The sequence below is a fragment of the Microtus oregoni genome, unplaced genomic scaffold, assembly GCF_018167655.1.
Source record: "Microtus oregoni isolate MIOR12 unplaced genomic scaffold, Mior012 000069F_ref0000032, whole genome shotgun sequence".
NCBI lineage: Eukaryota > Metazoa > Chordata > Mammalia > Rodentia > Cricetidae > Microtus > Microtus oregoni.
This window is the reverse complement of record NW_024543976.1, coordinates 3,354,820-3,368,821: the sequence shown is the minus strand read 5'-3', so window position 1 is coordinate 3,368,821 and position 14,002 is coordinate 3,354,820. Positions and strand designations below refer to the sequence as shown.

At 48.9% G+C, this 14,002-nt stretch overlaps 1 protein-coding gene across 7 annotated transcripts in view; it reads right to left on the bottom strand.

The window, feature by feature from the left end:
- The window catches only part of Ablim3 (actin binding LIM protein family member 3), a 118,807-nt gene that overhangs the window by 2,685 nt on the left and 102,120 nt on the right, over window positions 1-14,002 (bottom strand). For 5 of the 7 annotated variants that reach the window (XM_041641398.1, XM_041641399.1, XM_041641400.1 and 2 more), the window contains 9 exons: window positions 13,494-13,541; window positions 10,939-11,073; window positions 10,313-10,374; window positions 9,417-9,564; window positions 6,905-6,934; window positions 6,348-6,406; window positions 4,371-4,431; window positions 3,608-3,615; window positions 3,035-3,115 (listed from right to left, as the gene is read on the bottom strand). In XM_041641398.1, coding sequence (XP_041497332.1) covers window positions 3,035-3,115; window positions 3,608-3,615; window positions 4,371-4,431; window positions 6,348-6,406; window positions 6,905-6,934; window positions 9,417-9,564; window positions 10,313-10,374; window positions 10,939-11,073; window positions 13,494-13,541 — 632 coding nt within the window. The remainder of the gene's footprint in view (window positions 1-3,034; window positions 3,116-3,607; window positions 3,616-4,370; window positions 4,432-6,347; window positions 6,407-6,904; window positions 6,935-9,416; window positions 9,565-10,312; window positions 10,375-10,938; window positions 11,074-13,493; window positions 13,542-14,002) is intronic. The other 2 variants (XM_041641401.1, XM_041641404.1) reach the window with 1 other exon arrangement.

The window sequence follows — 14,002 nt, the reverse complement described above, 5'->3', positions numbered from 1 at the left end:
GGTGTTCATTTTCCTATTCATACACTTTTCCTGGAGGTCTAAACATTTTCAAAATGAGATTAAAAATCAAGTTTAAAAGGGAAGTAAGTGCATTCCAAGTGTCAACCCAGTGTGGAGCTCCACAGCTTCAGAATGGCTATTCTAGCTGTACAGAAAATCACTGAGATGTATACACTTGGTCTGATCAATTCTGTGTGTTTTTTTATAATAAAGTTTATTTTAAAAGAAAATATATGGCCTATCTTTTGACTGCAAGCTTCCTGGATTCTCTGAGCATTTAGTATCTTCATTGGGTATTGAAGGACACCCAGTGAGATTTATGCATACAGCCACACAACAATTAGCCAGTTTGTTGACTTATTGCCACCGCGAGCTAATATTTTAGCACAGTTTTAGATAGACATGGATGTATAGCCTTGGGCAAATGGGCAATCCTTCCAAGCCTCAGTTTCCAGTTCTAGAAGAAGGGACTATTCCTGCACCTACTTCATTGGGATGGCAAGAGTGAACTAGTTCACTCTTGAGCACAGAGTTCATGGACATGCCTGATTCGCTCACTTTTAGCATGGTGTGAGCTCTTTGAGAATCGGTTAAACAGACGACTCCATCTCCACTTGTGATGTTACTTCCTTCTCCTCTTATCTTCTGTGCTCTGTGGTCCCAGCCTCACTCACCTCTTGATATCTTCTACCACACACAGCTCACTTATGTATTAAAGCCTCAGTACTGGCTGTCTCCTCTGCCCAGAAAGTGCTCACAAAAGCATGGATAACTTGCTCAGATGTCACATAGCAGGTGAGACCTACTCTCGTCAGTTTATTTGCAACCACAGCTCGCTTCTCCTAACTCCCAGTTCCGTGTCCTGTCCTTCTTTGGCTTTTTACCCTTCCCCGTATCACCTGCTAGCACAGCGTCACATTTGTTTTTCATTTGTGTCCTTTAGTGTCTGTTTTCTCACACAAGAATGCAAGCTCTAAGAGATCAGGGTCTCTGATTCACAGACACATGTAAATACATAGAACAACATTTAGCACCTATAATAAACTTCTAAATTATAAACTTGACTTGCTATTATTTTGTGTGTACATATGTAATGTGTGTCTGGGGGTGCACATGTTACAGAGCATGTTTAGAGGGATTGTGCTTTCTAGGGATTGAACTCAGGTTGCCTGGCTTGCGTGGCCAGCATTTTTACCCGCTAAGCTATCTTGCAAGCTCTTTAACAGAGTTATGATAAATATTTATTGGATAAATGAACTTCTGGACTCTGAACTTCTTGAGGACACATAGGGTCTAGAGCTGGTGCAGAGGCTGGGGCAGTGTTTCTAACTCAGCACTACATTTTAGACATCCCTGGGCTATTTAAAAGCCATGGTAGATTGACCTGAGCTCCTTCCCCAGGCTGTGATTTATCTGGTTTGGGGTGAGAACGATGTGTGATGCATGCTCACTGGGTGGTTCTGATGCTCGGGGAAACTGGAGCTCCCTGGAGATGCTTTAGCGGCTCTTTAGAGATGGCGGGGAGCTGTCCCCTTCAGCACCATCAGGCACCTGAAGTCCCTTGTTAGGAAGATGTGAATAAATCACCCAAGGTTCTTGGGCTGCTAACTCAGGACGTAGAACTGGGTATACTTACAGAGCTTCGTGGCTCACTTGCAGCATCCCCCACCCCCACCCCTTCTGCCTCTACCCTGGGTGAATTTCTAAGCATCAAAGCAAAGCTGGTTCCCATGCACTTCTTTAGGAAGCCTGCGTTCTAGTCCACAAATGTGTTCTGACATCTTTCCTAACCAGGTCCCATGGTGCAGGACAGACAGTCTTTCCCATGGGAAACTCAGGGTCTGGCTGAGGGATTGAAATTAACGAGGGTGAGATATGTTGAACTGTGCTTGATGAAGGTAAGGGGAGGCTGGAGGACCAGGCATGTGATCCATCCTAGGAGAGGCCTTGGGAAGGATTTGGGTACTGTGGTCTGTAGAGCAAGGTCCTAAGATCTGAGACAGTCACAGGATGGGAAGGGCATGTAGGAAGAGTCAAAGCCATGGAAAGGCAGGAAGGACACATCATGAGACAGGGTAATTCAAGTTCCAGGTCAGAGGTAGCCTGGGGTGTGCACTCCATGCTAAATGATCTGTACTACCCAGTGCCATGCCCAGGGCCGCTCTGCACTTTTTATCCATACTGCTTCAACTGCTCATGATGCTTCCCTCCCATCCAAACCTTACCTACCCCTTCCTGCACGTCCGTGTCAAGCAAGTAGGACTTAGTGACATGCTTTGAATAGCAGCATCCTAACATCTAGCTAGCACTTAATCCTTGGCGCATTGCCAAACTCTGCCCAGGGCTTGATGTATATCCTCATTTGCTCCTCTTGGAAGCTTGAGGGAAGCATTAGCCTGACATATTCACACAGCTGCAGCTGTGTTATCACCTGGCTGAAGCTGCCCACCTAGTGATGGCAGAAGCAAAATGCGGGTTTGGAACATGGGACTTCTTTATGCTTTCGTCCTCTAAGCAGTGCCATTTGCCCCATTCCTCACACCCATCACAAGACCTGGCTCTAGTGCAGCCCTGAGTGCACAGGGACCAGACCTAGCTGCTGTTCTGCAGACAGAACATCTGCCTCCCGTGAGGACACTGGCAGCTGTGCACCACAGGCACCGACTGAGCTGGAGAGGGGACAGCTCAGAACGGCACAGCAGTTGGGCTGTGGAAGCTTGCTCGAGTCTCTGCTCTTGCAACAAGCTTCAATGGGTCCTTAAATGACTCATTCTGTCCCCAAGTGGGATCGGTTCTGGCAACTATGGGTTCTCTTCAACCCAAACGTCTTCCTCAGGGTTGTACAGTGCCAGACACGTTCAGACTGTGCCCTGAAATTGCTATGAATGGAGCTCTAATGCAAAACTTTAAACTTAAAACACTAGGAGAGTTTTCTTGAGATTTTTTAAAAAAAGTAAACAGGTTCTTGAGTGTGAACTTTATAGACGACAAGGTCATGCTACAACTTCGGCAAATTGGACATGCCAGTCCATACCTCTAAGCGCGTCCGGTCCACATCCTTTGGCAGCCGGTTCCTTCCTCTTGTTGTCACCAGCAGCAGCTCATATGGGTAGATCTAAGGAGAAAGGCGGGCATGTCTCGCTTGGGTGTGTGGGGGGTGGTAAGTTTGTCTCTTCCAGCTTCAGTTTGACCCTGGGCTCCTTTTTCTATCCACTAAGGCCAGACACTTAGTCAGGAGGAAGGGCTGGGCCTGCCCTCCTTGGGTTGGCATGGTCCCCAGAGTGTCCTAACGTTGCTAAAGATAAGCTTGGTGGTGGCACTTCACATTAATGCAGGCCCAAGGCCTTCTGAATGTGTCTAATAGTTGGTGGCTGTTGAGCCGCCCAGTTGGGCCCTCTGGTGTCCTAGAGTCTTTAGGGACAGGAAAAGGGTTAGAGAAGACTTAAGGGAGAATCAGGGACAATGGGCCGAGGGGAGACAATGTTAGTCCTGAAAGGGTTTTCATCTATGCTTCTTCCCTGCATAGATGGTGCTGCCATCCTCTTGCTGCTCCCCAAGGTAGTGGTTCCCAGAATCCTGGAGACCCCAGGGTCTATGTGTTCTTTACCTTGTATTCTGCAAAGAGAAAAGAGACATGTACCAACCAGAACCTGCCTCTGGGCTGTACATCACTACCTTGGCTTCTGTCTCAATGTCCTGTGGATCTGGTTTCCACACAGCGATTGCTCTAAGCTATGGGAATCCCTCTCTTCCTGAGTTTATCATGGGGAGCTTCAGGGCTGGTGTGAGCATGGTAGGTGGCTGGAGGTGGGAGGGGCTGGCTGTTCTTGAGATGGTTTTGTGAGGAAAGTAGTTTTTGAGGTGCAATAGGAGGAAGGATCTGAGGTAATGGAGCCTGGGGACATGATCTCCATCATCTAGGGGCCCTTGGAGGCCGTGTCATGGCCATTCAAGCCAGGGCCTACTCCAAGCAGCCAGGGGAGTCTGGCATGAGAGTCTTCCTGGAAGAGAATCTCATGGGGGATTTTCTGGGAACACTGCGCAGTTGTGTTTCCCTCTACCATGTCTGACTGGAAGCGTTAGCCCAGTACTACAGGGTAATCAGCACTTTTCAGATGCTCTGAGAGCCCGGATGGGACAGATGGCCTCGAAAGCACCCAAGGTTGGGGACTAGAGAGGATGAGGGAAGAGTAGGAAAAGGAGAGAGTGGAAGCATCAGGGAGTGGGAACTCAGGGTTTAGACAGAGCCCATCCTGGGAACAGACCCAGTAGCCATGGTCTGCAGGTCAAGCAACAGTCAGTGCTCTATCGGGAGTCTCTGGGAAGTCTCGGGAAGGACTGCCCCTGCAGCTCCAGCCAGCAGTGCTCACCTCGCATGCCCCAGTTGACCGCGTTCATGCTGTCGTAGTGGAAGAGGTCGGCGCTGGGTGTCTGTAGGGAACAAAGAGCTGGGCTGGCCTGAGAAGCCCACTGCTTCCCAGAAGCACTTGCTTACCTCCAGAACGTGGACCAGGCCCGAGGCACGGGACTCTTGGGATTCTTTCAGTGATCTCAGTCTCAACTTAGGGAAATGTAGCTCTTCCTGCAATTTAGTCCCAGCATGCAGTGGGCAACCAGTACGGGTCCACTAATTCAGTGGAATGGCCCTTTAGTACAAGTTTTCCCCTGAGAGACAGCCCTATTAGCAACTGGAAGTCACCCCTTCCATGAAATCTCAACCTTCTTTATCCTGCTCACCCGTTTTCTTTTCTTATAATACTGTCTTCCAACATTGTATATGGATTTATTTCCTGTTGTTACTTATTAATACTTTGTTTTCCCCTACAAGAATATACACTCTGAAGAGACAGGGAAGTTTTAAAAGTGTATATGAGTGTTTGGCTTGTAGGTATGTTCGTGCGCCATGTGTGTGTGTAACTAGTGCCCGTGGAAGCTAGAAAAAGCCCTTGGAGCCCCTGGAACTGGAGTTATAGAGAGTTGTGAGCAACTGTGTAGATGCTTGGAACCGAACCTGGGTCCTTTACAAGAGTAGCTTGTGCTCTGAACCACTGAGCCGTCTTCCTAGACCCTGGACAGAGATCTTCTGTTTTGATCAACTACAGGTTCCAAGCATTCCGAGAAGAACCTGGCATGTGGGAGGAGGCTTTGAGTAAATCTGCTGAATGAATGAGTGCTGATCCAAGTGCACTGAAGACAGGCTTCTCCGTAGGCAAAGGCCGTATATACCATCCTCTCCAGCGGTGCCCTACCGCTTTACGGGTCCCACCCTAAGATGGTCTTAAGCCATAAGTAGGTTTACGGCTCCCACTCTTGACCTGCTTGCAGTGTTTACTCTACACAGCTGACAGACAGATCCATCTAAAAATCCAAGTTGGGTTCACAGGCCCCCTCTGAAGTTCCTTCCTGAGGTATATGGCTTCTAGTGATATTTCCATCTGACTTCCGGCCCTCCCTCTTTCCATTCTGGCCATGTGACCTGGGACCGAGGCTCTCCTCTGGAGCATGGACTTAGGTGTTATACTTCTCTGTGTCTAAAAGGCTCTTGCAGATCTTCAAGTGTCGAGGTCCCTCCCCATACTGCTCTCGGACCTTTGTTTAAATTTATTCCTGTCTTATAAACTTTCTACCCCCCTGGCTATTTTTTCTCGATTTGGCACCTCTGGCCACCCAACGGCTACATTTTCTTACTTCTTGTTCATCTTCTAACTAGAACTGTGAACTTCACAGGAATAGTGACTTTCTTCGCTGTAGAGTCGACCCTCAGAACCTGGAACAGTGGCTCTTAGTCAGGGCTTAAAACTCAATACTTGTCTCTGCGTCCTGCCCCCAACACTTGTTCAGTGACAGACCTGCCCCCCCCGCCCCGCCCCCTGCCTCCAGTCTTTAACTAGCTCACTATTTAAATGGAGGTTTTCTGAACTGCTCAAGAGCCCAGAAGGCTTGAATCCTGCCTCTCCCTCTCACTGGGTGAGAGAACTGAAGCATGCAGCTCCCTTCTTTTTGCCTTTATTGCTCCACCCACAAAATGGGTTTCACATTAGTGACGACCTTGCCTGGGGTGTGAAGTTAGTTGGCACTGGCAAAGCCAGTGTGTGGTACAGAGTTCTTCACCAGATTCTCCCTGGGACCTCTCTCTACTGGGTGACCAGAGGGGAGGTAGGAAGTTACCACCACTTCCAGCAACCCTACGTCCACCCCAAAGCCTCTTCTCGGTTCTCCAGGTCGTCCCGGGGGTTACAGTGTTAGCATCTGGGGCAGAAGCTCCCAGCACGGCCCCCTTACCCTGTATAGTCCATAGGGGTTGGAGTGTGAGCATCTGGGGCAGAAGCTCCCAGCACGGCCCTTACCCTGTGCAGCCCATTTCTCCTGTAGGCAGGCAGTGAGGCAGATTTGGAGATGAGGGGATCTAAAAAGGAGCCAGAACAACGGTCAGATCCCCGAGCCAAGGTTACTCTCCCTGGGGGACATTTGACCAATATTACCCTCGACCTAGTGGGAAGTGGGGTGGGATCCAGGGGATGCCAAATTCTCTGCAAGTTCCCCAGATTGTTTTGGGGAACCCTGCTCCAGCAGAATTCTAGGCCAACCAGAAGCACCTCTTTATACGCTCTAGCCTTGGTTTGTACACATCTATCCTCTTAGGACAGATGCTTGTATTTTGACCACAGGTCTCAGAATTGGAGTTAAGCTCAGAACCAGAAAGGCAGGTTCTCAGGTGGGTACAAGAGACATATGACCTTTCCTTCCCTTTGGGAGTACCCCAAGTGGAGACCCACAATCCGACAATGACGATGGGCGGACTAACTTATACTAGGACTCTGTATTAGAGCTATGGGGAGCTGTGATTGCCATGGCTCTGTCCTTACAAGACCTAGGGGCTTATGGTGGGGCAGGCAGAACATACCGCTGTCAGCCAGGTAGTGTGAACGAGGAGCTGCAAAGGGAGAAAAGTCCAGATTAGTGCTCACGGGTACAGAAGGGCACGGTGGAGACATTTATCGCTTACAAAGAAACACGGTTTCATACTCAAAGACTCTGGCTGCTAGGAAGTGGGGGAAGCTCAGTCAGCACTCCTTTCCAGATAGCCAGTTTCCTGTTGTCGAATCTAAATACCACTCTTCCTATCCTCCCCGCTGCACCCCCGACCTGCCCCAGTTCTTAGCACCTGTCAGGGAATACATCCTCTGGGATATTTGTTATATCGATGAACCTGGGATCTGTATGTATACATGCATGCATGCACGTAGGTATGCATGTATGACTGTTTCCATACGTTTTTATGTATTGTGCCGGTGATGGAGAACAGGGCCTCACACAGGTTAGGCCATTCCTTTTCACTCAGTTGCACCCCTAATCAACAGGTGAATTTGAAGCAGTCTTGGCGCCCTGCAGAGCCAGAGCCAGAAATGGAAACCAGCGCCCCACGTGGGTTAGGCAGGGAAACGGTGCATACAGGCTCTCTGCTCTTTATATATTCTATCAGTCAAATTATTTAATCATCCTTCAGTTTCTTGTTTGTAAAATGAGAGTGACAGTCTAGCCTTTGTAGGGATACTGTGAAGAATGCATATGTGCTGGCTAGTTTTATGTCAGCTTGACACAAGCCAGAGTAATCTGAGAGGAGAGAACCTCAATTGAGAAAATGCCTCTATAAGAATGGTCTGTAAAGCCGGGTGGTGGTGGCGCACCTCTTTAATCCCAGCACTCGGGAGGCAGAGGCAGGCGGATCTCTGTGAGTTCGAGGCCATCCTGGTCTACAAGAGCTAGTTCCAGGACAGGAACCAAAAGCTATGGAGAAACCCTGTCTCGAAAAATCAAAAAAAAAAAAAAAAAAAAAAAAAAAAAGAATGGTCTGTAGGCAAGCCTGTAGGACTTTTTTTTTTTTTTAATTAGTGATTGATGGGGAGGGTCTGGCTCACTGCGGGTGGTGCCACTCCTGGGCTGGTGGTTCTGGGTCTTTAAGAAAGCAGGGTAAGCCAGGCGGTGGTGGCGCATGTCTTTAATCTCAGCACTCAGGAGGCAGAGGCAGGTGGATCTCTGTGAGTTAGAGGCCAGCCTGGTCTACAAGAGCTAGTTCCAGGACAGGCTCCAAAGTTACAGAGAAACCCTGTCATGAATAAAAAGAAAAAAGAAAGCAGGCTGAGAAAGCCACGAGGAACAAGCCAGTAAGCAGCACCCTTCCATGGCCTCGGCATCAGCTCCTGCCTTTCTTGCTTGAGTTCCTGCCCTGACTTCCTTCAGTGATGGACTATGATGTAGAAGCCTGAACCAAATAAACCTTTTCCTCCCCAAGTTGCTTTTGGCCATGGCGTTTCATCACAGCAATAGTAACCCTAACTAAGACAACATCACACAACACAGTAAGATACTTAGCACAATAACAGGAGAGATGGCTCAGTGGTTAAGAGCATACATTGTTATTGTAGAGGACCCAGGTTCAGTTCCCATTACCCACATCAGGGGTTCTCTCTCTCTCTCTTAAAAAGGTATTTAGCAAGTCCCTAACCCACACATAATACTCCATAAAATTGACTTTTTCACCATTCCATGCCATCTTCAGTCTAACCAAAATCAAGGTTTAGCAAGGTGAAGAGGTGAAAGTTTGTGACTTTAGGTTCCCTCCAAATCGGGTCTGACCATGGCTTAGTCACTTCCTGGTTTTCTGGCCATAGGCAAGTGGATAAATGCTACTTTTCTCATCTATTGAGTGAATGTTTCCTACACTGTGTGGATTGTAAGGACCAGTAGAGTTGTCTACAAAGATCTGGAGCACAGTAGATTAACCAACAATGCCTTCTATCACCCAGCAAACAGTGTCTGGAGACAGCCTTGGTAGGACTGAACTCCACAGAGGTGAGAAAGGAAGGAGCAGGTGCACCTCTCAAAGGACAGGAAGGAGCTGTGTGAGAAAGGACTTGACAAAGTTCTGCTCGTTTACTTCTAAGTGATGGGAGGTTCATCACCTAGAAAAGAGGCCCTGTAATTTTAAGCCATTCATATGACAATAATATATATATATATAAACTTAATTAGAAGTCAGGGCTCCAGATGGTCCAAGAGGGGGTGTGATTACTCAGGACAGTATGGCCCAGTCTGTGTTCCACACTCAGAAGAGGCTCAGGAGGATGGCAAAAGAGTCAGGAAAGTGACAGAGACTGGGGCTACCTTCATGGCCTCTCCTGATCCCTTCATTAAATCAAAAGATGGAATCTGGGGGTTGGCTATGGTCCAACACAATCCCAGGGAAAGGGAGATCCAGTTCTATAAATTTGGTGATTTTGGGTTTCTGTGCCTCGGTTTCCTAGCTCAGATGTAGGGTTCTTACTGCAGGGAGGAATTAGATGTGGTGACTGTGCCTCCCAGGGGCCTGGCCCAAAGCAAGCAGCCAAGAGATGCCAGGACAGTGCAGTGCTTACAGCCATTGAGGGACATGTCATAGCCCGTGGTATGCAGGGCCTCCCGGCTGCTGGTGGAGCTCCGTGGAGGGGTCCAAGGATCCGCGTAGGAACTTGACCGCGCCTTCATCTCTTCCTTCAGAATCAGCCGGCCAATCCCACTCTGGAGCTAGTGGGGAGGAACATGAAGTTAGGAGGAGGCATTGGGGCAATATCAAGAATGACTGAGCCACTGTGCCTGACAGGAGCCTCTGCTGACCCTTCCAGAACTCTCTCTCCTTGTGAACTCCTGTGAGTTCATCTCTGCTCCCCAAATAGTCCTGAGGTCTGGGTAAGGCTCTGAAGGTGCGTCCCCAAACAGGTCTAACTGGTGACAAGACTGCATTGCTCTGCCTGCAGCCACTGGTTCATCTCCCCATTCTACTTGAAATTAAAAACCTAAAAATTAACTATTCTGAAGCCTAGTCATCTTTCAGTAGCCACAGGGCATTTGTTTTAGGAACTCTCCCTGACTCCAGGGCAATGAGAATCCTCATACACTGAAGTCGTTACTTGTAGAAAGTGGTATAGTATTTACATATAGCCTACACAACTCTTCCTGTATGTTGGAGCTTGCGTCACCTCTCACATGCTTATTAGCATAATGGAAACACCATGTGGAAGTTTTTTTTTTTTTTTGAGACAGGGCTTCTCTGTAGCTTTGGAGCCTGTCCTGGAACTAGCTCTTGTAGACCAGGCTGGCCTCGAACTCACAGAGATCTACCTGCCTCTGCCTCCCAAGTGCTGGGATTAAAGGCATGCGCCACCACTGCCTGACAACTATGCATTTCTTCTGAGAGGAGTTTGAACTTGGTTCTTTCAAATGAAAAAAAAAAAAACTAGTCTAAGTCTTTGATTCGATGCTGTAGCCCACTCACCTTGTGCATGCTGCGATCAAAATCCTCCTCCTCTCCTGACGAGAACCTTCTGGCTCGGGGCACTGTAGAGGCCAGGCAAGATTAGTTTCAGTGTATGCTCTCTGCTCAGCCCTTTGGCTCCCTTCCTCCCTCCCTCCATCCCCTGGTTTCACATGGGCATCCTCACTGCTGCTATCCCCCTCCTATTGTGGTTGATCTGTGTCATTCTCTTTCTCTAAGTGGAGGCTGCTGAGGAGGTAATGAAGCCACCCCTGAGCTTGTATAAAGCTCTGTTTAGAAAGGGCATTCATTAGTGAAGTCAAATGTTGCATCCAAGCGGATATCGATGGGAACTCCTCCATACAACAGAGAGGAACAGCTTGGGGTGTGGTGGGGTGTCATGGCATCTGGAAGGTTTATATCTTCTACCTTGAAACACTAGGTTGCCTTCCTAACTGTAGGAACTCATGTTTTGCTCCCCAGTGTATCCCTAGGGTCTGGGGCTGGAACCTAACACCCGCTGTGGAAGGAGTAAGAATCAGTCACATCCCCTCCCAGCATCCTCAACAAATGATTGTGGGAAGAGTTGGTGACTGCTCCCCATATGGATGGTAGAGTACCGGCCCTTGGGCCTCTGTTAATACTACCTTTTGGGGACCCGTGGTAGGTCCAGTACTCGGACTCTGAAGCATAGTAGGGGTCTGGTGAGTAGGCTGGACTATACTTGGACGCCTGGCTGATGTCTTCACTTGTCTTACTCTTGGTTGCTGTGGACAAATCACCTGCAAAGGACCCAAGGACAGCACTTCAAGAAGGCAGAGTGTCAGCTTGGAGCATCCATTCTATGTCTCTGTCAAGCTCCAGTCCCGGGAGGCAGGGGCTATTTAAGGTTAGAGGTCTCGGGGTAGGAGAGCCTGGGACATGAAACACCTGAGCTGGAGAAGCCCTGGGCTAGCCCCTCATTTTACATTTGAGGCCAGAGATGGGAAAGGGCTTGATCAAGACCACCCAGCCAATGTGTACCAGAATTGACTAGACTGCGGCTTCTTCCTGCACATTCCACGGATTCTCATGGTATACATTAAAACCATATCCTCCAGAGTAAAACTCAAAGTTTCCGGGTGAGCCTGGCCCTTTCCTTCCTGAAACCTTTGAAGCCTGCTTTATCATGGCTTTGAACCACATCGAGGAAGGAATTGCTAGGCAGGGCCAAGAAACTTGTTGAGTTAGGTCCGCTGTCTTCATGCCCTGTTTGAGGAGGCTACATGCGAAGGAAGGGGCCCTGGACAGGGAGTAAGGAGAGTGGGGGTCTGGTTACAGCTAAGGCCACTTGATTTGAACACAGTCCTGGGTAAATACTACCCTTCTCTCTGTCTCAGCTTCCGCATCTCTAAACTAAGTACTAGGACGGTGTGGTAGCTCAGGTTCTCCCTGGCATCATGCATCCTTCCACCGGAAGTAATCCTGTAGCAGAGGTGACCAGGGTACTTACTCCAGAAACAGTATTCACAGGGCAGTAACTTTACAGTGGGAGTAGACTGCAGACAGGCGGACAGGACAGAGAGCAGGGCTGGAGAAACAAGTGTGGCTCTCCAATCACCTTTGAGGAAGAGCTACAGGGAGGCAAGATCTGTGATCTGAGGGCCAGAGCAGGGACAAGGTCTATGATCTGAGGACCAGATCAGAGGGTCCTGGCATCAATGGGCTTTCATTCAGCTGAGGACTGTGCATCACTCCCTTGCTGCTGCACCTAGTCCTTTAACTTGAGTCCTGAACGCCTTCCATTGGTTGGTGGTGTTTTTGCCATCTCTTAATAATGCAGCCACCTTCATCCTGGACTCCTGAGTCTGCTTTGCTGCTATCTCCTGGAACTCTCTTAGAAAACCTGAAAGGTCCTAAGAAACATGGTTCTCAGGGGGCCTTTTCTAATGCTCTTTGGGAGGGTCAAACCATCTTTGGGAGCACCTTTATTTCTAGCCACATGCACAGATACAACAGGCTTACATCTCACTGTGGGGCCTCTGTTCCACCAGCTTTGAAAATGGAAGATGACTGTTTAAATGCAGGATCATAGTGAGATCATGGAGGTGCATATCTGCAGTTCTATCCATCAAGAATGTCTAGAACAACCAGGCAGCCTGGGGCTATACAGTAAGTTTAAGGCAAGCCTCTTAGCGAGACTGCCTCGCCCCCAACTCCCAGGGTCTCTGGTGGCCAGAGCCACTACTTGTACTTGTATTGACCCTTCCTCCATCTATCTGATTAGCTAGGCTCAGGGTACAGGATGGTTCCTGCCATCTCCAAGCTCGAATCCAAGCCTATGCTCTCCTCTGTTACCACACTAGAACAGTGAGCAAATGCCAGCAGCCAGGCTAGCAGTCGTTCTCTGCCTCCCCAAAGGGAAAGCTGTGCGCAGTCACCTGAGGTTTAATGAGTGCAGGAAGTCCCAGCATGGGCGACTTTGGTACTGGAGCTCAGGCAGAATCATGGGTACAGGAGTTAAGAGAGGACTCCTCAGCTGTGCACCAGCCTTTCTCATTTTAAAGAGTCTGGGTCATGGAGAAAGCCAGCGAGTCTGTATTTTTAAAATTAGTTTCCAAGGAACAGGTGTTCCACAGACCATTGTTTAAAAAGCACCAAATAAATGAGAGAATGAGGGCCCAGGGAAGCAGCCGAGAGGTAGGATGCTTGACTAGCATGCACAAGGCCCCAGGGTTGACCTCCAGCACCAGGGAAACAAAATATGACAGGAGGAAGTGCTTTCCTGTTCCTTTCTCTTCTATGAGCTTCCATCTACACTCAGAAAAGCTTAAAGCAGAGGACCCAAGTTCGGTATAGGAATCTATGCCTCTTACAGAATTCTAATGAACAATTTGAATTATCAGCATTCTGAGTGCAGCTCTCATAGGGATGCAGGCATTTCCCGGGATTGCTCTAATCACAGAATTCAGAGCAGTAGAGAGCAGGCAAGGTAGGTTGGGGAGGTGGTAAGAAAGGATTTAGGGGACATGAATAATTCCTTGTTCTTTTGAAATGACATGGACACACAAAGTCACCCCAAGGGATTGGGGGGTAGCAAGAAGGACTATGTTGTGGTCTTGTATCGTCTCATTCCTGGAAACCTGAGCAGAGCCATCTGTATTGGTTTTAATCCCCCCCTCCCCCCCGTGTTTGGCCAAACTTTGTCTGCCTCTGACCATACCATGCCGTTTGTAGATCGGGGGTTTTCGGTAGATGTTACTTTCTCCAGCTGCCAGAGACCAGGAAGGAACAGTGGGGAGGAAATAGAGAGAGACAGGGAGGAGACAGCACTTGGTCAATTGATCTGAGAAGAGAGAGCCAGTCAGCAACTTTCCCCAAGAGGCCACCATCTTCCCCCAGGCAGGTTTCCTTTCCCAAAGCTGAGCTTTCACTCCCACCTGACAGGTTCCAGTAAAGCCGGAGAGAGGGCAGATGCACACAAATGGTACCAGGGAAAGGGAGGTGGGTTAAGTGATGGGCATGCAGGAGGTAGGGGAAGGCTAAGCAGGGCCTGGTGCCGGAAGTGTGCCCTGCTCCTCCCCCTAGCGGCTGCATTTCACTCCGTGCAAGAGTCCTCAGGGAGCTGCAGAGTTGTCTACCTTGCCCTCCTTTAGAGTCAGACATACAGGGCCCCTCAGGAACTGTTGGGAATGGGGTTAGTGAAACAACAGGATAAGTTCTTGAGGGTGA